Source organism: Osmerus mordax, chromosome 22, assembly GCF_038355195.1.
Source record: "Osmerus mordax isolate fOsmMor3 chromosome 22, fOsmMor3.pri, whole genome shotgun sequence".
NCBI classification, from domain to species: Eukaryota; Metazoa; Chordata; class Actinopteri; order Osmeriformes; family Osmeridae; genus Osmerus; species Osmerus mordax.
The window spans coordinates 5,481,662-5,504,636 of record NC_090071.1 but is presented as its reverse complement, the minus strand read 5'-3'; the positions used below and the strand labels follow the sequence as shown (position 1 = coordinate 5,504,636).

Here is a 22,975-nt window from a genome sequence, read left to right as displayed (position 1 = left end):
TCTTTGGAAGTGACAGCAAACATACACGTATTTCAGTCTGTTTACTAAGCATGTGTTCTTGTGAGGCCTGGTAAACAACAGCATACTCTACACAGACTGATGTGTGTCCTGTCCGCTCGGCTCTCCAGGCTAGAGGCTGTCAGCAAGGCTCCTTCTGTCCTTCGCAGTACGTCTGCCCAAGGGGGATATTTGCTGGATTAGGAACAGATTACGTTCCAGATTATGTCTCGTAAAATGTGATAGTACAGGCCAGTCTACGATCAGAATGTATGAGATTTTGTGAAGAATTATGCTAGATGGGATTAGAATGACAAAAGAAAGACGGATGTAAAGAAGAGACTAGGAATAATATGTCAAGAAGAAGTTAGGACTATTAGGAATATATATATATATCAAATACATCTGAATATAATATCCCTAGCTTTCCCTGCCTTGTGTGCGTGTGTATACGTACGTACATGTGTGTCGCAATAGACACAATCACACACAAGATAGCATATCTGCAGTAGGCTTTCATATTACAGCACTCCTTTAATAACTTAATCTTTGCACATTTGTATGACTGGGACATAAGGGACTGTTATCCTTTGGAAGTGGTGTAAAGTGTGCATGTGTGTGTGTGTACACACACAAAAGAGTGATAGTGTGTGTGTGTACACTGTGATCAGGAAGATGCAGCACGCTGAGTCAAGGAAAGGAAATGGGAGGGAGTTTATAATGATGCGTTTCCTGTAGCTGTGAACCGCATTGGGACGCATGGGGCATCCGCTCATATGACCACAGATCACAAGTCAGTGCTCCTGAGAAACTGACTGGATGTCTGGACTGAGAAGGAGAAACTGACTATAAGACAGATAAAGTAGTGACACTGAAGGTTAGTGTGTGCACAACGATGTGTCTTCACTTCCCGGTGGAAGTGGAGACACACACACACACACAAGTGCAAGCCGCACACACGCACACACACAGCCATCCATCAGACAGAAAAAATTACTTATGAGGTATTCTATTGTCAAACTGGGTCTGTAATCTTACTTGGTTTCCAACTCAAGAGTGCATCTTGACAATAACACCCACTCACAATCCAGTTTACAATTGGTCAATGTAAAAAACTCAACTACATTTATGACCTGACTGATAGATAACTTCCATGGAAGGAATGACTGCAGGTAATCAAACAACAGTGGGTGCATCCTGTACTGCATGTACAAGTGTGTGTGTGTGTGTGTGTACAGACAATTGTGTGCCCTGCATGGAATCGGACGCAGGGGAGACAGTAGGCCAGACATGGTGTAACTTCTCCAAATGTTTGTTTATTCCGGGGTTCTTTTCTGGCAACCTTTTTCAAACAATGTTTGTTCCCTCCCACCCCTAAGATAAACAGGAAGGGGAATATCGGTGTGAGCTAAAGCCTAAGACACCCAAGCGAGGCTGGACCTAATACTCATACAACCTTGACCCAGAGCCAATAACTGCATGTGCAGCAGCACGTCTATTGGGAGCCACAAGACGGGAGTAGAGAGAAGGTGTGTGGTCGCCATGGAGGCTGTCAGGACCCTTCTCAAGAGGGTTGGACCTACAGTGCCGTACAGGGTGTAGCAAAGAGACTTTAAAACCAACCCAAACATTTGCACAAGTGCTTCCCGCTGATACAATCTCTGACACCCTGGTATATTGTGAAAAGAAAAAAACAAGCAATGTAAAGTAGCATGCCAATTCATCTAGCCGGGTTAGCGGTTATCATTCCAGAATGTTGGTCGCAACTGGGAGAAAGAGGGGCAGGAAAGTAATTGTCTTTCTGTGCCTGTTTCTCTCTGTCTCTTAACTAGCACTTTCTTTTCCCCCTTCCCTGTTTATTCTCTTGGGCCATTAGCCCAATTGGCCGGTTTCTGCCCGCTCTTAGTCACGTCCACCTCACAGGCAGCCTTGTGTGTGTGTGTGTGTGTGTGTGTGTGTGTGTGTGTGTGTGTGTGTGTGGACTGTAGACCACACAGTGCCCATTAGTGAGGGAGATGGGGGGCCTCTCCTACCCTCTTATCTCAGTACTGTGGGTCTATGACCTGGCTGTAGTGACATCAAAGCAGCCTTGGTTATGTGTAAACCACCCAGGACTAATGGGTGCTCCATCAGCCTTGGCAGCTAACTCACAACCTATTCATGTTTAAGACAAACTGGTTGTGATGCATTAGGCCCTTTGATACCGTAGCATGGAAAACGGTGAGATCTTTCTATATTCAAGGATTGTGTCCAAAGACATCCAGGCCTATTTATAGACAATGAATATCTTGGATCTGTCAGTAGTGGAAACAATGAAAGGAGGAGAGGTAGAACAAGAAGAAGAAAAAGAAGTAGGAGGAGAGAACAGCGATGTCACTCCAGGTGGCCAGAAGCCGAGACAGGAACAGATGAAGGAAGGAACAAGGAGAGACAGAAAATACAAAATCAAACATTGCAGGATGGAACACCACCCAGTCCTCTGAACAGGTGACCTCATGCTACACCCAGACATGCACCAGTTTGCATCCACAAAAACAAAAAGACCCCATACCATAACAACGAAAAACACCCTCTACTGCGTCAACGTCTTACCGAAGTCTGGTAGAGGAAAGCGCATCATATCTCACAGCTCTGACTGGGTGGAAAACTAATCCATTCCTCCCTCTCCAGCAGAAGCCCCAGACTGGATGGAACACTCAGCACTACAGTGAACTTGACTGACTGTGTGTGGACGGGGGAAGGGGGGTAGAGTATGTGTGTGTGTGAGGAGGGATCTGAAGCATGAGACAGGAAGGGGGTACGGGCCGGGGTGTGGCGAGTTGAGTGGTTCATGCTGACTGAGCAGACAGCTGCTGAAGGGGGTCACCCCTGTGTCAGGAGGATCAGTGGGAGAAGTTTGCAGTGGTGTATGAGGTGGCGAGGGGGAGGGGTGTAGAGGATGTTGAGAACCATGGACAGGAAATGCTGACAAGTCACATGACTGTCACGACAGCCCAACACTACCTCGAGATGGATGACGTGACAAGTTGCCCAGGTCAAACTTTTGACATGCTTTTGTAGTGCGAAGAGACAAACTCTCACTTCTAACGGCCTTCATTTCTCCCTGACGTGACACTGCAGTTATTTTCCCAGGAATAAACATCACACACAGTCTAAATACAGACTGACGCCACAAAGCTTATGGGACTGAACAACAAGATAGACTCACTCGCACACGGGCAGGAACAACCTTACACTACAAAATGAAGAAAAAGGAACAATTCTTGGGAAAATATGAACACCAAGTAAACACTCCTGTGGCTCTCATCTATTGACCTTAGAGTCATAATCAATCACCACCTTGGGCAAATAAGGATATACTTTGTCAATTCAGCCTTTGCGATTAAGACAATAGGATCCATTTCCAGTCAGGCACACAATTTACATTGTGCAATATGTGTTCAGAGCACATTGGGATATGACAGTTCGACACACATATCCAAAATGGTATGCAAATGCAAAAAAGCATAAGTAGAAACTAGTGAAAGTAAAAGGTTGGGAAGGTTTGCTTCCAGGGTAAAAGGTAGAGTTGAGACACACGGACATGTCGCGAGGTTGGTACATAAACATGTACACACACACACACACACACGTGTCCAGAACAAATCCTCCAGACATACACACATACACGTGTCCAGAACAAAACCTCCAGACACACACACACGTGTCCAGAACAAAACCTCCAGACACACACACACACACACACGTGTCCAGACCAAAACCTCCAGACACACACATACGTGTTCAGTACATAACCTCCAGATACACACACACCAACACGCACAACCACTCACTGTGCAGGCGATGACAGCACAACGTGAACCCGTGGTAGCTCCTCATTTCCTCCAGGGAGATGCGGATGTACGGTCCTATCTGCTCCCTCGGCCCCAAACACACCTCTGTCACATCCCTCGCTCCCACCTTCTCCTCCTCCACTTCCATCCCTAGTCTGACATGAACTGATGGGTATGGCGTGTCGTCTCTCTCTGCACACCTCTCCTTCCAGTCCCTCCCTCTCTCTTACTGTCTCTCCCTCTCCCTCTCCCTCTCTCTCTCTCCCTCTCTCTCTCTCCCCCTACCCTCCCACACACCTGGCAGTGCACTGCTCTCAGATAGTTCTTTGCTCTTGTTTATGTGCCCCGCCCCTTTTCTCTCTCCCTCTCTCAGAAGTAGTTAAGATAAAGCTATGGTTCTCACCTGGTCCATTACAAAGGAGTAAAGTTTGTGTGTATTCCGACTCTGATGTCATGATAATATCTGATCTAACTAGATTATGATAGGTGAAAGCAAATGTGTTTCTACATAGCTCATACGAATCCTCTCATGTCAAATCAGGGATTATCCCAGGAAGTGGAAGGTCGCATTGCAAAATTGTTATTGCTCAAAGTCTAATGTCTTATCCCTTCAGCCTAGGAACACTGCTAATGGTTTTCTGGTCTCCAGGACTGCAGATTCACTGGGCGTCTCGCTAGTATTGACATTTACACCTCAACATAATCTCCCTAAATCACTCCATCAACATTGAACATTACACCATTGCTTCTAAGTCGTCAACACACAAACACATACCATAACGTCTCACTCTGTGAGAACCACACCCCTTTGGCCACAGTTTCTGTCTTCAAACACAATTAACAAAACAGCTTTTGAGAAGAGAGCGTGTCTCACTTTGACTTGATAAACTTTAATCATTAGCTGACAAGTCCAAACTCACTCACCGTGCGCAGTCACCTGCGTGCTCCTGTAGCCCTCTCTTCTCCTCTTAGGTGCTCCCCTGCAACTCCACAGGCTGGCTAACATGTTTACCTTGGAGTCTTCACACCCCAATGAATGCACAAATCCACAACACCACCACAAACTAACTGCAGACTAGACTGGCACCTTTGAATGGAGCACTTCACAGGTGCTTCTTGACGAGAGGCTAATGTGCTAACAAGCTATCAGACTCTGGTAATCAAGCAGCAGGGTTCAACATGGAGGTTACTCATTAGCTAGGCTAGTGGGGTTAGCTAGGGTGAGCTCGGTCAAAATGACTGTGGCTCTAATGTTTTGCCGGGTGATTTAGGTGGTAGGAAAAGAAATGAGTTCTTTGTTTTCTTGGGTGGAAGAGGAATTTTCATACCTTTGTCAGAGTTTCTTACTCTATGAGAAGTTTGTTATGTCTCAAACAACAACAACGACATAGCAATGTTGTCCTAGATTTATGAGAAATTATTCTGGGGAATTCCACTCATCTGGATAACCTGTCATATCAGTGATATGAAAAACAGCTTTTGTCTCAATATTCATAACATGTTGACAATGGAAACCCTGGCTGGACCACTATGGATGAACACATTCGCACATGGACAGAAAGACACAATAAAACATACATACAGACATCCTTACAGAAAACACCCACAGGGTAGCTCACCTGTGGTCGGGTCCTCCGTCGAGCTCGGTCGTTTGGTGGTGCTGCCCTGGGGCTTTCCCTGCTCCAGGGGCCCCATACTGAGGGTCAGACTGTGGACCACCTGGCCCAGTCTGGACAGCACACCCGACCCAGACTCCTGGCCCTCCTGCACCAACTCCGCCACAGACATCACCCACCAACAACGTGAGCGAGCGTGCGTGTGAGAAAGATCTTTCGGTGCCCACAAGCTAAGGCCCGAATCAAGCTGACAGGGTCGAGGCAAGATGTGTGTGTAGCTCCAGTCTATCCCAAACTCCCGTTCCTCTCTCCTCACGTTCCTTCTGAAGGAGGTGGTCTCTCTGTGTAGTGTGTGTGTGTCGGAGGAGAGGAGAACATCTTAGCAGACGTTTAGCGAGGCATCCGGTGGTCGGAGCAGAGGAAGAGAGGGGCGGGACCCGGAGCGGTGCTGTCTGCTGGTTACAACATAAATCCCCTTCTGCTGGGCTAATTATACTAGCCGCCAGCCAGCTTTAATCTGTGTGTGTGTGTGTGTTTGGGCACACTGATCAAGGGCCGGTCACATGAAGGCAGTTTGGATGGACACAGATATGGAGACAAACTAAATAACACTGGCACACACACACAAACACGACACACACTCTCCACTGTTGAGGATGTGAGGCCACCACACACAATGACATTCTTCACTTCCGACAAAAAGCGACACCAGACAATAAAGGTCACATTTGTTCAAGCTTCACAGCCCAGTGTCTCTCCGTCTGAGCCGTCTCTGCTCACTCAATTACACCAGTGTGTGTGTGTGTGTGTGCAGCATTCTTTAACTGTGTTTATCCTACAAACCTTTTATAGAGCGTTAACCACGTTGACCACCCCCAGAGACTGAACACCAATTAACACAAACCAATTAGTGATTGAGCAGAGGTTCACTCTGTGACCTGGGCGTATCCAGGCACCCTAACACACACACACACACACACACACACACACACCTGAAGAGTGTTGTCTCTACAGAGGACACGCTTGGTTAGCTTACATCACGGCTTCCTCTCTCCAGTGACTCAGCACGTCTCAATCAGATAAGCAGACAGAGGGCCTGTCCTCAGGACTAACTCTTCCAACCAGAACACCTTGCCTTCACATAGCCAGTCGTGTTCTCTGGACCAGACAATGGGATTTCCCGCCATAACAAATGCGTATGGATTTGTACATATATACCAAGGCTTATGACCCTGGATACAGGCCAGGGCTATAGGGCTTGTGGCTGGTCTAGAGGCCAGGGTTGAGGTTAAGCTAGGGACTGGGGGAAGGGTGTAGTTGTGGGTAAGGTATTTTGATTCTGGGTCTCCAGCTGGCTCCTCTCTGGGGCACACTTGACCAGAGGGCAGACAGCTGAGGGGGACGGGGGGCGGGGGGGCACCAGGACACCAGCTGCATTCTACAGCTCTCTAATCAACTCTTTCAGACATAGTAAACTGTATTGAATCCCAGGGAGCTGATCGGTTGTCACAGACACTCCCCCCCCCCCCATAAAAATATCGTACTGTTAAGAGTATATAGATAGCATTAAATTGGCCACCTAAATTGTTACATCCCCCCTCTTTTGAGGTGACTAAGAAGACGGTCAAGAAAGATTGATTCACTTGCGACATTGGGTGGAGTAGGTCGGAGCGGGTCGGAATAGCTTCAACTTGACTTTCACTCAAAAACTATCCACAGATCTTAGGAAGGGATGACAGACCAACCCTGTGTCCACTATCAAATCTAGAGTCAAACACTACGCCAAACCATTGTCATGATTTTGAGTTAAAACAATGACAAAAGCTTGGCCTCAATGTGAGAGTAACTAAAACACGAGACCATGTCTAATTATTTTTTACAATTACACAACTGTATGGCTGTGGGGCTAAACATGACATTTAGACCCGAGTCACGATGGTGACCTACTTCTGAGCAGTTACTGTACGTAAAACACCAGAGAGATGTGGACTGGTGCCTTCCTGGGAGCTGCTGTCAGAGAGGTAGGGCACTGGACCCGCTGTTTGAAGCAACAGAAAGCAGAGCAAGCACACACTGGCAAGAAAATAACCTGGAAATTTCTTCCAAGTAATGTAACAATTCTAAACTAAATAAATGATATAGAGAGAAATGAATTCAACTCTAAGTCACTGTGTGGGGATGCCCTACTTTGAGCCTGCTGGTCAGTCCTGTTTGAGGTATTTTGGAATGAGGAAAAAAAAATCAATAGACTACAAATCAACTGTCTCTATGAATCATGCAGCATTATGCACATTTATCTTGGTTTAGCTCATTTCTTTTTACCACATACAGCATTCAGAACACAGGCATGAGTTGGACTGAGCATGGCTGGTACATTGTAACATCATATACTACTGTAAGACATTATCAAATGATGTTGCAACGTGTGAACACACACACACATACACACACCACTTTGACAGCATCGAAAATAAAACAAAATGCAAGTCATGCTCTTCCTAATGCATTCCACCCGATGCCAATTCCTGAGTCAAATGATCCTCAAATCGCCCTTTTTTGTCTTTTGAAGTCGTCAATTCCCTTGTGTGCCATCTCTTGAATCTCGTTGGCTGTTCGTGGAATGTAGACTGGCATTACTGTAACGGTCCACATATCTTTCCACCCCTGAGATAATATCCAATATAAAATTCTCCCACAATACCACCATACATCTGCCCAAGGGTATTCCATTGTATTTATTGGTTTTATTTATTTATTGGTATAAACCACTGTTTAGACCAACCTAGTGTTTGATTTTGCCAGAAGTAAACTTCTGCAGAGATTTTGGAAATTTAGTTTCAAGATTTGGTTTTGTGTTTACAGTTTTGAAAACAGGGACAACTGTTTCAAGAAATGTGTACATTTCCAAAACTTCTGACTTCTGGTAAAATCTAACACTCGCCCCTAAACCATGTAACCTGTGCTCAAAATCAAACAATGCTTTCAGATCATAAACATAGCAAACGAAGCAAATCCCAAAGGCAAGCACACCAAATTAGGGTGGTATTGTGACCCGCCAAAACCACACATCCGAGACAGCGGTGTGACACATACTTGTCTCACACACACACCGATTATCTCATTCACTTTTCATATAAACTGTGTACCACTCAATCGTAGACAGCATGACCAATGCTGCCACCGCATGGCCAATGATTTATCTACCATCCAGTCGAACTAGACATAAACTTCGTTGACCTTTAAAAGCAATGTTTATAAACAGATTGTTTTGTTTTTAGGCAAAAGTCAAATGACACAACAGCATTGTACGCATGTCATCACGACAGAAATTGTTCACATGACACATTTACGCTCAGTGCTTCCATGTCGACTAGCGTATTAGATCGTAATGCGTAACTGCGCATCGAACATAACGTTGCAAAACACAATTCATGATAACTCACCTCAGAATTGTTCTTCTGATAAGTCACCTGTGGGTTTGCACTGTATAAGTCTACTTTCCCTGGGTAATCCTACGTATTGTGGCTTTTGACAAACTTGATCTACAGTCTCCAACTGACCACCAGTGTCTTACGTCAATTGATGAATTTCCCAAACCAATAAGAACGAAAGGGTCTAAGACACCTCATTAAATTTAAACTCAGCCGCAATTTTTTTCACACTCGATGCCTATTGTCTTTATGAGAACAGGCACCATTGCCCAAAGTGAAAAAGCACATAAAAAATGCATGTCCTTTAATTAAAAAAAAGAGTTTATTAAAGAGTTGACAAGACATTTGTTTCCATAGTATTTACTATACATCTGTGCTATACAACGGAAATAATTTTACTTTTGACTTCCAAAGCCTGGTCTCCTAGCGGCACCTTAAGAGGACATGAGATGGGAAGAAGAAGCACATAAGTCACATCAATAGTTTTATATTACCTCTTCTACCGGTCATCCCACATCATAAAGAGTAGGCCTGTGGATATCAACACCCTGGTCTTTAACAGACACCAGGGTTCCCTCAGAAGGAAATAGAAAGATTTGACCAGAAACATCAACAGGTGTATTGTATTGTAAAAGAGGGGGGTGCTGGCCAGAGTGCCAGTCATATTACCATGTTCTATTCAGTTAGCAGCTTCAAGCACTCACACAATAAGAATGGCAACACTGTTTCAGGATGTAAGGGGTTGGGGAAAGAGAGAGAGAAAAAAAAAAGGGTTTGACAAATCTGTCTTTTACAATTCTGGAATTAATTGACCATGTTAGTTCAGTACTATACTACTAGGGGAGAAGATCTGTCTTGCGGTGAAAACACAGAAAACAAACACGTAAATGATGAAAAACACTAAGACAACAATACCGGTCTTGGAGTTGGTTTTCAAGCACTTGAGAAAGAATGGAGATGCACAGTGCTGATTTGGCACCATCCAGCCATCTTACAACTGTTACAGTTCTTAAAGTGTTTTGAGACATATACACACAATGCATATTTTAAGACAATGGTAAGAAACAAATTAAATAAGTCAACATTTTGGAAAAACTCAATAAAATGTCCCATAAAATGTAAACAGACCAAAGGGGTAAATAAATCGGACATTCAGGTGTGCAACAGGGAATTCTGATGAAATGGGTCACCTCAAGCAAGCAAGCCTTGAGGGAGAACATGCCCTTGCATTACAGGAAATGACAAAGACTTCTACATGCTCCTTACTAAGGAACAGCCAATGGATGAGAAAGGTGAACAAAGTGTGTGCGTGTGTGTGTGTATGTGTAGAGACGGGTGATTTGGCAAAAAACTTTAGGGGGGTAGGGAAGCCTTAATCTTTTTACTTTCCCTTTCATTAGTTTGACCGTGAACATAGCCCTATCTGCATTGGGGAGTATAAAAGCAACAAAAAAGGCCAGACAGAATTTGCTGCAATGGCCCCATTTCTCCAGCACCATAGACCATAGGTGATGTCATCTCTAGAGCTTGAACGGTTAATTATGACGTCAGCGTCATAAACTCTACAGCCAGAAATGATGTCAAAGCAGATTCTGTCTGGCACCATTGTGATGTCACAACGTCATAACACCGGAGTCATTCCATCTGGGATGTTGCCCGTGACACATGATGTCACAAACTCTCCCCAAGCCACCTCATGAACTCATAGCATAGGTATCCAGTCACCTTTCCAAGGCGACACAAAAGGGCCGTCACTGATTTCACAATATTGTCAGCCCTGTCCACCACCAGAGGGTTCCGGCTGGTTCTGCTGCCTGGACCCGTGGGGCTGATGTCAGATGTTGGAGGATCGCCGCCCCCTGGTGGCCCCCAGGGAGGCGCGCAGGCGGGGGTCCCGAGCCCGGTAGTGCTCGTTGAAGTCCAGCCGGAAGCTGAGGAAGCGCAGGCTCTCGTCCGGGCTGGTCATCAGCAGCACCAGGAACTGCTGGACTATACCCTGGGACAGAGACCCAGAGAGGGCACGGGGGAGGGGAGGGAGACGGAAAGGTGGAGGGAGGGAGGGAGGGAGGGAGAGAAGGAGGAATTAAGGGAGAGAGAGGAAGGGACGAAGGAGAGGGGGAGGAATGGATTGAGAGAAAAATTGAGGTGAAATTAACTGCTGTTTGCCTGCTATTCATGCACAAGACATCAAACTATCATCAGCATGAGTGAGGTGGGTCGGGTAAAGGTCCGGTCAGCCTAGCGACCCTAGAGAGACACCAGCGGACCAATGAGAGTCTGCGATGGCGTGGTGGTGGGGCGAGGGGAGGTGGTGGACCTCGTACCTGGTAGAAGTGTGTCAAGATACGGAGCTGGGAGCGCATTTTGGGGATGGTGTCCTGAAAGTCCTGGACCCTCTTCTGTTCCTCTGCCTCCTGCTCACCCGTCACGCCCCACACACCCTAAAAACAAAAGAACACACACTCAATAATTCATCACATTGGTCATTTAGACCAATAAAACATCCAGCACTCACTCCCCCCCACCTTCCCACTGGTCCAACACCCTGGCACCTTGAAAGGCTTTTAGCCGTTGGAATTATGTTAATTATTCACACTTGCGACCTGTTGAAAATACAGGCCTGGCAAGGTCGTTGTTTGTTTTTAAACACTTCGGAGACTCACATCGACCGGCGTCAGAAAATCAATATGGAGGCCGTTAGGAAGAGAGGACTGGAGTCAGCTGCTCATGGCTGGGCTCCAGATGCAGTACCGGTCTGCTACACGTGATTCATAGAGGGTGCGGAGGCCATTTTGGGTGCACCTCCTCCCCGGACCCCCCTGGACCCCCCTCCTCCTGCACCCACCTCCTCCCTGCACCCACCTCCTGCTCCCGCTGCTTCTTGCGCTCCTCGTACTGCAGCCGGAGGGCCAGCTCCTCTAGCCCTGAGCGGTACAGAGAGTCCTGGGCCGTCTGGAACTCGATGATCTGGTCGAAGATCGCCCTCAGCTGGTTTAGCAGCGACTGGACCGCACGCAGGTGGGGAGGAAGAAGTAAGGAGGGAAGGAAAGAAGGAACAGTTAGTGTCCTTGTACACGTTTTTCAGTTGTGGGTGTGTGAGAGCGTCTGATAGGACGGTGCACGGGGGCTTCCTGTGTATGTGTGGGTGTGTGAGAGTGTCTGATAGGACGGCGCACGGGGGCTTCCTGTGTATGTGTGGGAGCATCTGATAGGACGGTGCACGGGGGCTTCCTGTGTATGTGTGGGTGTGTGGGAGCATCTGATAGGACGGTGCACGGGGGCTTCCTGTGTATGTGTGGGTGTCTCACCCGGCTGTTGGTGTCCAGCAGACAGCGGGAGATGACGCTGTCCAGAAAGGCCTCGTGCGCTGCTATGATGTGGTCCAGATCCTGGGCCTGCTGCACCTTGTTCCACAGCTCGTCCCAGGAGCACTCCAGCACCTACACACACACACGTACATGAGCACACAAAAACAAACGACACACTTATAAACTTCCATTTGTCCCCATCTGTGACCGTGGACATGGAGATGTTGTGTTGGCGTGCGCTGCGTCGTGTAAACGATGACAGAGGGGCGTGTCCTCGGGCTCAGACCTCGAAGGTGATGTAGTACTGCATCTGGTGGATGAAGTGGACCATCTCTGAGGCCAGGATGTGGCACTGGTGCAGCACGCCGGAGAGTTCTACACAACAACAACACCAGGTCACACAGGTGCCCCCCCCAGCTACAGTCTGGTTTGACGTCAATCAAACTGAAAATGTTGAACGAGGATTGTTTACAGAGATGGCAAAATATGAATACCATGACAGAAATATCAAGTGGTGAAAACACGATCGAAGGTTACTTAAAAGGATCTCTAATGTCTAAACGAGGTTGGAGTGAACCGTCTCCCTCTGTTGGAGCCTAAGAGAACTGCAGGCGTCTGCAGCATTTACGAGAAGTGGTATTCCTTGCTGTGTGTGTATAATGCATAGTCCATGTGTTTTATTGGTGTACGTAAGATGTGTGTGTCTTACACACCCGGCATGCTCTTGAGCAGCTTGGCGTTGCACATCTGGCCCTTCCAGATGTCAGTGAGGATGTACTCCATGCGCTTGGCCCGCCACAGGAAGTTGAACACTCTCAGGTAGTGGCTCATGCACTCGCGAGTGAACACCTGTCACATGGGGAACATTGCATTGTTACACCTTCCTGCGCACGCACGCACGCACACACACACACAGGGCTGGCTGGCTGAAAGAAAGGCAGGGAGAGAGAGAGAGAGGGTGTGATACTCAAGGAGAGAAGACAGAGAAGGGGAGAGTGGAAGGTAAGAGAGAGTAACGAAAGCGAGAGCAAAAATAAATCTGAGAGGTTTTCGTTACCGTGGCGATAGGTCCATCTACGTGGTAGTCCAGGCTGAAGACATCCCAGCCTGTATCTCCAGGAGACACCTACACATGAGAGACACATTGTTACGACAACACACAGCAACTCCTTCTGGTCACATACAGGTGATGGATACTAAATCACAACGCAGAGAATGTTGGTCTGAGTAAGGTTATAAACCAGAGCAGCATAAAGAGCAGGGTATGCTCAGTGGAACGTCAGGGTGAGCAGAGCTGAGTACAGCAGAGCGTAGCCTAGCCGAGTACAGCAGAGCGTAGCCTAGCCGAGTACAGCAGAGCGTAGCCTAGCCGAGTACAGCAGAGCGTAGCCTAGCCGAGTACAGCAGAGCGTAGCCTAGACGAGTACAGCAGAGCGTAGCCTAGCCGAGTACAGCAGAGCGTAGCCTAGCCGAGTACAGCAGAGCGTAGCCTAGACGAGTACAGCAGAGCGTAGCCTAGCCGAGTACAGCAGAGCGTAGCCTAGACAAGTACAGCAGAGCGTAGCCTAGCCGAGTACAGCAGAGCGTAGCCTAGCCGAGAACAGCAGAGCGTAGCCTAGCCGAGTACAGCAGAGCGTAGCCCAGTACCTCCAGCAGGCGAACGTCCAGTCTCTTGAGGATCTCAGGACTGTCGTACTGGGCGTTGGTAGCCCTCACTGCCGTCTCCAGGATGCCCGTCAGGTTGTGCTGGTACAGGGTGGTGGCTGGCCGTGCAAGCTCAGGCCTGGCACACGTACACACACACAAACACACACACGTACACACACACACGTACACACACACACATACAGACCAAAAGTGTTGGGATGGAGCATACGTATGTGTGTATACTAGCACAAAATCAGACCCAGCAGCCTGAACAAGTATGTGTAGATTGTTTGGGTGTGTTAGTGAGTGTGTGTGTATGTATGTGAGTGCTCACTTGAGCAGGTCCATGAGGTGGCGTATGAAGTCTCCCTGGCCCAGCAGCAGGTAGCGCCTCATGGCCTGCAGGTGTTCCAGCAGCAGGTAGCTCTGGTTCAGCACGTTCAGAAGGTACTTGCTGGTGTCGAAGTAGGCGGCGTCGATCTTCCCCTGGAACGCCCCCTCCAGGTCGGACAGCAGCTCTGCGGCTGGGAGGGAGGGAAGGCAGTTAGAGAGGGAGAGGAACAGAATGAATGACAGAGAATGTCATATACTGTCACAACTACTTCGATTCGGTTTTTACAGCATGTATATACAGCTTCCTTTGGAAATACGTTTTTTTTTTTAAGCACTTGAAATGTGAGTTTGAGAGACTGAAAGGGACAGAGACACAGAGCGAGAGACAGGGAGGAACGGCGAGGGCTCTACCATCTTTGGGGGAGTCTGCAGACTTGGACACCTGGGTGATTGCTCCAGGGGGGGTTCTGTCATGGCAGACCTGGTGCAGGAAGTTGATCGATTTCCCAATGAGGAGGACCTACACAGGACGACACACTCAGGACAACAGGACTGCAAAGGTTTGAAGTGTGTATACTACTACACAGGTTGAGTTTGAGAAAACCAAAAAAGCTTGTACGTAGGAGGATTAAATCTCCCAGTACTGGCAGCATGCGTGTTGTGTGTGCAGTACCTTGCGTGCCTGATCCATTGTGATGAAGGTGGGGATCATGGACTTCCTCAGAGAGTACTTGTCATGCCACAGGCGGTCTGTCTTCACGTTAGGGTCGGACGCAACGAAGAACTGTCGGGAGAAAACACACACCAGTACGGTAAGTATCTGGATCGCTCTGGATAAGAGCGTCTGCTAAATGACTAAATGTCAATTTAAGTATGTCTTACACACACACACACACACACCTGTACACAGTAAGTCTCTCTTGTATGAACACACCTACTTGTCTGTCTCTTTTTTCTCATACACACACAATCCAAGTTCGAGTCCCCTGCCCCCACTTCCCAACCCTGTGTGACGTGAAGGGTGCCTGTACACGGCCTGCCTCTGCTGGTAAACCACTCCATAACAGCTTCTTTACATCAGACCTGCTAGCACAGGGCTCGATACTGAAGAGCTTTAAATAAGAAGCTCTCAGAATAGCCTGTCCGGCTAGCGTCCGCCTGCGAAGACTGCCGGCCACAACTCTGGCCTCTTCCCTGAGTCAGCACATAGCGGGTCGAGGTTGGAGGGAAGTTATGGCGGGTCAGCTCTCCATTAGTTTTGTCTCATCACTCTTCATGATGACTCTTCCCCCCCCCCCCCCTCTTCCTCTCCCTCTCTCTCTGCTGGGAAGCCAAACTGTGTGAAGCTCCTGTGTGGAGCTCTCCACAAAGACCTCACCTGCATGTATGTATGCGTTTGACCATGTTTGAATCAGTGCGTGTGTGCTTAGCAGGTGTCTGAGTTACTGTGTGTGTGTGTGTGTGTGTCAGAGGCACCTCGTGGTAGGTGTCCTCCAGCTCGCCGTCGTAGATCCAGCGGTACAGGAAGTTGAGGATGGGGTGGGACACCAGGCTGAGGATGTGCTGGACCAGCGCCCTCATCTGGGGGTCGCCTGTCTTACCGTAGGCATGGACCGCGGACGCCAGCTCGCCCCCCTTCCGCCCTGCACACACACAGGGAGAGAGAGAGGGAGTTCCACAATCCCCACAGGAAGTGTACGTGCACTTACAGATCAGCAATCCATCAAATCACTTGTGGCACTTCACACAAAACATCGCATAAATTCACGTGTCTGTATAAACGATCAGAAATGCACAGACCTTGGCAGAAGTCGACCAGGGCGGCCAGGGTTTTGAGACGGATCTTGGGGTCGTACGTCCAGACCAGCAGACGTCTGAGGGTCAGGCTGCTCTCCAGCCCCAGGCTGACTCCCTGGTCATCCTCCACCTGCAACTGACACACACACACACACAGTGTAAACCATCCAGACAGTGTTTGCGGGACAAACCATTATGATGGCGAGACGGAATAAAACGTGAAAAATCTATGGATGAGAGATAAAAGATGGATGAAAGGAAGAAGAGAGAAGTGGAGAGGGGGATGAGGTGGTTACCTGGGAGTGGAGGACTGACAGCAGCCTGTAGTACTCCTTCAGCTCCTGATGCAGGGAGGCACAGAAGCTCTGGAGGAAGGGAGAGAGAGAGAGAGAATGTCCTGTCAACAGCTCAACCACATTAATACACTTCTTGTGTTCAAACCCACTCTCAACCTGCACCCACAGCCTCACTTTTGGTTTTCACACGCACAATACACCTACCCTAACATACGTCCTGTGTTCACACACACTCACCTGTCCCACTAGGCCAAAGGCTCGGTCCAGGCTGCGTGCGTCTGTATACTTCCTGATCTTGTTGTGCAGCCAGCCCAGCTCAGACAGCCGACTGCTGGTGTCCCTCAGGGACTTACACAGCTCCACCTAGGGACACACCAAGCATCACAACCAAGCTGGCCCATGGTACAGTACAGTGATCTGAAGTATTTTTGTCAAATATGTAGACCAACAGGTTCACTTCAACTAATAAAGCCACAACTACGTCCTTCTGGAAAACACGGGGAATTCAAAAGCTATTTCGACCCATTAACAATATGGACCAATAACCAAGAACCCATTAGGCTGGAGTGTTTCCTTATCTGATAGAGAAGCGATATATATAGTTCTCAGGGACCTGTGTTATAGGAACGGTGGACTAGAATTTGTGGAAATATTAGAATGGTTTAGTACGCCGGTCCCCTGGAGCAGACTGTAGCATCAATGTGGACCCTGTCCAAACAGCCCAGCATCGATCCACTGCTGGTTTTACCTCATTTTACCTCGTTCTCTGAGCCTTGATGCTGATGCGTTCGAGGCCAAGTGCTGAGCACTGCTGTTGGACACGGGCAGGAGGGGCTGAGGGACATGGGTGTGGTGCAGGGCGCTGCTCAGTGCTAGGCGCAGGGCTCGAAATGAAGTCTGTGTCCCAGAGAATTCAGGTATCCCAATTGGAACTGAAAATGCCTAGTTCTTCATGAGCATTGTCTTGTTCGGACGATTGTTTATATTTTAGCTTGTTGCTATAAATTTTATTATTGTGTGTGTTGTTTTTAACACACGACCTTACGTTTTGTTGCAGGCAGAAATGAACTAATGTACTGTACGATAAGTAGGCAAGTCGGTGTAATATTTTGAGGATACTTCTCTTTCATTCAGTATTTTACAGTGATCATAAAGTGTAATACATTTCATCTATACACCAGTTTCTTACACTGAGAACATAGAGGGAACAGATTTCCCTGGAGGCCTGGGGAAAGTGGTTCCCCCCCTGTATATTACAGTCTGGCCATTTATAAAGCAATACATCGATGCTGGTGATGTATGTTACTCTGATCATTATGTATAGCAAGTTTCAAAACACCTCGGAGTCGGGTTTTGAAGCAGAATTTACTGATGGTTTGTAATCCTGGATATGTCCGTGACAAAAGACGGCGCACCTTGGAGTCGATTTTGTAGCAGTTGTCGGCGCCGCTCATCTTGATGAACTTGCCGTCGATCCCCTGGAATACGTACAGGATGTCCCTCACCAGAGCTGGCTCCCCCACCTCAGCTAGGAGTGGGTCAGAAGACAGGGAAAAGAATACGCTAAAGATACAGAAATATCCATGATCAATAAATAACCGTGGTCTATTTAAAACAGAACCTCCACGGTGATGGACAAAACAGCAAGGCCTAATGGTAGGATAAACGATGTAGACCACGCTGTCGATTCAGCTTGTTTCTGAGAGAGAAATTAAGTGTTTTAGCTACCCGGACACCGGTCGACGGCTGTGAACCTTATTGAATCAGACGAGTGCTGTGTACAAGCAAGGTGACCTCTAACCCCCCCATCCCTTCTCCCTCCAAATCAAACATCAATCATTCACTCCCTCTTAGGTTGTTTTCAGCCCGGCCATGAGTAATGGATGTCTAAAATGATATGAAATGCTCTCATACGTCACATGGTTATCTACTTCACATGACACAGAAATCACTCAGAGAGGACTGGAGAACTGGGCCACTCACAAACACACCCACCGACACAGCCAGCACACCTGTCAGGTGCTAGACCCTGTAGAGGGGACACAGCCAGCACACCTGTCAGGTGCTAGACCCTGTAGAGGGGACACAGCCAGCACACCTGTCAGGTGCTAGGCCCTGTAGAGGGGACACAGCCAGCACACCTGTCAGGTGCTAGGCCCTGTAGAGGGGACACAGCCAGCACACCTGTCAGGTGCTAGACCCTGTAGAGGGGACACAGCCAGCACACCTGTCAGGTGCTAGGCCCTGTAGAGGGGACACAGCCAGCACACCTGTCAGGTGCTAGGCCCTGTAGAGGGGACACAGCCAGCACACCTGTCAGGTGCTAGGCCCTGTAGAGGGGACACAGCCAGCACACCTGTCAGGTGCTAGACCCCGTAGAGGGCTCACCGTTGGGGTCTCCGTCGCGGCATGCTCGTGGAGCCCGGGTGGAGAGAGCGGCGGGTCCCAGGGGGGGGCGTGAGGTAGCCTGTGCCAGGGGGGTCGGGGGGGCGTTGACGGGGAGGGTCCATGCTAACCTGGAACCCAGCAGCTGCCCTGCGGACTGGGGAGGTTGTCTGGGACACACACACACACACACAGCTCTCTGTAAACAACACTCTCTGAATTTCAAGGAGCTGCTGTTCACACAAATCCTCCTCTGCCTCCTACAAACAGGTTTACGCCCCCTAATGCACACCCACCTGTGGCCCCATTACCAGCCACAGGGCCGAGGCTAGTGCACTCTTAATCAGGGGGTTCTGACATCCTACAACACAGAAAGACATTTGAACCATCACTCTGCACCCCTGACAATTTGAACAGTGTTGATGACCAACTCAGCCCAACCATAAAATACATCCATTATCAGTCCAACAGCCGGGCACAGACACTTGAGTGCAGATGAAACGCGGAGGGGGCTTTGCATAATTGATGTAGTCGACAGACTGAAAAGCTAAAGGGTGGTTCAGTGTGAAATCGAGCAGCCATGACACCTTGCATCTCAGATCCATGTTCTAACAGATCATTGTAGTCTCTTTCTTTTTCTGCTTTCAGTATGTTTTTACTGAAAAGTATATGTTTTTACTATGTCACCATCCCGCCATAGTAAATTCTTTGTTTGTGCAAACTTAGTTGGCGAATAAAGCTGTTTCTGATTCTGTTTACAAATGACTAATAATACATATAATTTAAAAACTGTGCAATTTTGGTTAGAGCTCTCTGAAGTCAAATTAAATTAAATTAATTATTTATATATATATTTTTACATGTGATTATGTTGGCTTCAAATGAATAAAATCCCATCTCAGAAGAATCAGAGATGGTGGGTTGTGTAAATGGCGATCTTACAGATTGATTGGACCTGGACAAACCCCAAAAGTTAATATACATACAGCCAACTTTTAATAAATTTCCATCAGGCTTTCTATAGTTAGGGTAATGCTTGATTTTGGAGTTCTAGAGAGTAGCCCTTGGATCAATCTCAACAATGAGATCTTTGCTCTGATTCTAACTTTAGAATTCCGCAAACGAAGGCAACCTTGTGTCCAGTATGCATAATGTATGCACGTGTGGCATTGCAGCACGTGCATCCAGCCTCACAGTATCAAATCTCAACCCTGGTCCGGGCAGACAAGATAAAACAGCATTCTGATTGATCGTTTAATTCTATTTAATTGAACTGTACGCTAGCTTGTGTCTATGGTACAAGGCCGACAGGTTATCATGGCCGCCGGTTGGCCGGGCTCCATACCAAGCGTGCTAAGTGGCTCTTACCCGGCCAGTAGGGACTGGGGTGTGGGGGTGGGCCCATTGAGGGAGTACACCCCAAGGCTGCTGATGCCGCTGGTGCCCATGCTGGCAGAGATGTGGCCGGCGGCAGGCCCAGGGCCTGAGCGCTCGCCGTAGCTGAGGGCCAGGCTCTGGGGACGGGTACAGTAGAAGGGTGTGGAGTGGGCGTCCCTGGGGAGGGCCTGGGCGAACAGAGCCCCATAGCTACCAACCTAAGAATGATGCAGAGCGAACGTGAGGAAGGTTGTCATTCCACTATTTATTCATTTCATTTCAGCAATGACATTGTACAGTTCTGGGATGAAAATCCTGAGATGAATGAAGGGACAAGGTAAGGCAAGACCAGGTGTGTGTATGTGTAACTGTTGTTGATGTACAAACCCTGCTGGATGGTTTTCTTGGATCCTCACAGAGACTGAGCAGGAGGTATAAGATGGACCACTTGTGTTTCAGCACCCCCTGTGACATGACAGGCACACACACACTCCAAATGACATGTCAATCAAAAGTAAACAAAGTCAATTCTACATGCCACTCGGTTTAAATGGCAACAAAAGCATGTACCAGTAGGATTTGAAAGCCTTTCGAGGTATTCAGCCTTACTTCTGTTTGGCTGACTAGAGGTCAGGTACAATGCAGTGTTTCCAAAGTACTACTGAGAGAGAGAGAGAGAGAGAGAGAGAGAGAGAGAGAGAGAGAGAGAGAGAGAGAGAGAGAGAAGGCACTGACCTGAGTCTGCAACTTTCGGTGCAGCTCTGAGAACAGGGCTGCGTCCACCTCTCTTCTCTGTTTCACCACTGCAGCAGAGGAACACAACACAGGGCCAAGGTGACCATTTTCTAGTAACAGTTATAGAAAGATTTACAGTGGCACAGTCTTGATAAAACTTTAGAGTGTTTTGTGTCTGCTTTTACTAAGCTTGGATCAATGCTTGGCTTTTAATGGAGTGACTTTCAACATGATCCAGTGTAATTTACTATTATTTCTCTGTGGTTTTCAGTCAAAAGTGAGGCCAAAGAGGTATTTTATGGTGTAAACACAATTGAAGTACCCATGAATAAAATAACGATCAATTGAAACTGTCGTGCTCCAGAAAAAAACTCTGAATGTACTTGAATTGTGTGCTTGCTTGTGAAAGCATGCAAGGCCAAATTCCAACTCACTGTTCTTCTTTTGTCTCTTTCATATATCCTTTAAAACCGAAGCTGAGGAAGAGATGCCCAACTGATCACTTACATTCTTTTTTGATCTTCTCCGACACCAGGAACTCATCTCGCTCAATGGTGGGGGCATAGTTACTCCCGACGACTCTCACAGCATACTGGAACTGGTGGGCTACCTCAGCTAAAATGAGAGAACACTGACGAAAAACTGCACTTCTTTGGTGCTGAGGTCCACATTGCTTAAAGGAACTGTACAGATTGAAGCATGTTAAATTCAAGGCCTGGTTTTATACTGTTTACTTGGTTGTCTACTTACTGGCTATATACGTTATCAGAAAGTTTCACTGCCAGGAATAATGGCTTAAGCCACAACAGATATAGGCTAACTGACATTCTCCCTCTCTGGGATACTCGTCCGCGGTCTCTGGGCAGTCTCTGGGCGACTAGCTAGCTTTCTGGTTATGAAAGTCCTCAACATCGATGCACCCACTGTCAGAGGCTACCTAGCTTGACCACACTACAGCTACTATTAAATCACCATGGCTCGAGTTCAAATGCAGCAATCAGGCCAGCCAAACTGTCAATAATAAAAGTAAATGTTTCCTAAATGCCTAAATGAACATGACGCTAGACTGCCAACTCGGCTCTCTTCCTCCCTTATTAATTAACTAATTGGCACTAGTCTTGCTATATTATGTGCAGCTTGGCTAACGTCCTACATTGACTATGTAAGTAACGCGTTAGCTGAAGCTGGTGATCATGTAGTCTAGCAAACTGTCTTGAAAACGCACACGTATGCTAACGGCAAGCTAACATCAGCTGCCAACTCTGCTGGACAGTTAAGTCGTTATATTGGCTGGCTAGCTAGCTAGATACCTAGCTAGATGTTAGCTAGTGAACTAGCTAGAGCTAGCTAGTTAGCATAAATGAAGAGACACCGACGTAAGCATAGCAAGACTAGATTTCTAGCCTACCTTCGCTCTTCCCAGTGATCCTGCAACAGAGACTTTGAAGAAGAACGTTGGGAGACTTTTGATCAAGGGCAGCCATAGTTAATAGCTTGCTGTCTCCTTATAAAACACGGCGGAACTAGCTATAATGGAAGATAACAGTTATTCCTGCTACGGCTAGTTGATTCTGGGCTCCCACACTCCCAGCACTAACGCCATACTTCAGCAGAGCCCGCCGAAAGCGTACGCTGCGTTGCTAGCAAGCAAAGCCGTGACATGGGACAGCGGAATAAAAATATTGCCCTCCGAAACAAACTATTTTAACTAAAGGTTCCTACTCTAATTGTTCCTACCCCCATGTGTAGACTATATAAAAAAATCTTAGGCGTATAATAAAATGGTCATGTTGTTTTAGATGTACATTACACATGTAAAGATGTAGCCTTTAATCGGTAGATTTGTTCTGAATTGTTTAAACTTAAAACATAAAGTCACCTCTTCACATGTGCGTACGTTTCAGCACTACAGGCGGGGACAGCTCCCGTACCCCGTTTCATGGGGTACAAAAGTTTCAGAGTGAATATTTAACGCATGAAAAGGCTTTTAATGTTTTTATCCTCCTACATTCAGCTTCAAATGTACTTCTAAAACTAGGCTGCCAAGTTATTGCACTGTTATATACTTATTAATTATCTTTGTCTCCACAAACACACAAACACAAATGCGTCTATGATGTATTTTGCGAATTGATGACTCACTCGGCAAATAACACAAAGGATATATGAAACAAGCAAAAAGTCAGCTGTACTGCAAAATTTCCCTAGGCATTTATGTGA

The 22,975-nt window shown here is 47.4% G+C and overlaps 2 protein-coding genes across 3 annotated transcripts in view; both read right to left on the bottom strand.

The window, feature by feature from the left end:
* Positions 1-5,612, bottom strand: part of mcf2la (mcf.2 cell line derived transforming sequence-like a) — a 32,906-nt gene extending 27,294 nt beyond the window's left edge. Inside the window, exon 1 of one of the 2 annotated variants that reach the window (XM_067260269.1) lies at positions 5,450-5,612. In XM_067260269.1, the coding sequence (XP_067116370.1) occupies positions 5,450-5,525 (76 nt within the window). In that variant the 5' untranslated portion in view covers positions 5,526-5,612. The remainder of the gene's footprint in view (positions 1-5,449) is intronic. The other variant, XM_067260268.1, reaches the window with a different exon arrangement.
* Positions 5,613-9,202: 3,590 nt separating this feature from the next.
* On the bottom strand, positions 9,203-22,341 carry tubgcp3 (tubulin gamma complex component 3). Its single transcript, XM_067260281.1, has 22 exons — positions 22,164-22,341; positions 21,263-21,370; positions 20,756-20,823; positions 20,408-20,485; positions 20,012-20,238; positions 18,647-18,813; positions 17,674-17,786; positions 16,496-16,621; positions 16,259-16,327; positions 15,966-16,098; positions 15,642-15,808; positions 14,839-14,949; positions 14,577-14,685; positions 14,167-14,356; positions 13,833-13,968; positions 13,243-13,311; positions 12,899-13,034; positions 12,472-12,560; positions 12,186-12,317; positions 11,740-11,880; positions 11,202-11,318; positions 9,203-10,873 (listed from the first exon to the last, which is right to left on the bottom strand). Exons 1-22 carry the CDS (start codon positions 22,237-22,239, stop codon positions 10,712-10,714), a joined length of 2,724 nt encoding a protein of 907 aa, XP_067116382.1. The 5' UTR covers positions 22,240-22,341; the 3' UTR covers positions 9,203-10,711.
* Between the last annotated feature and the right edge of the window lie 634 nt (positions 22,342-22,975).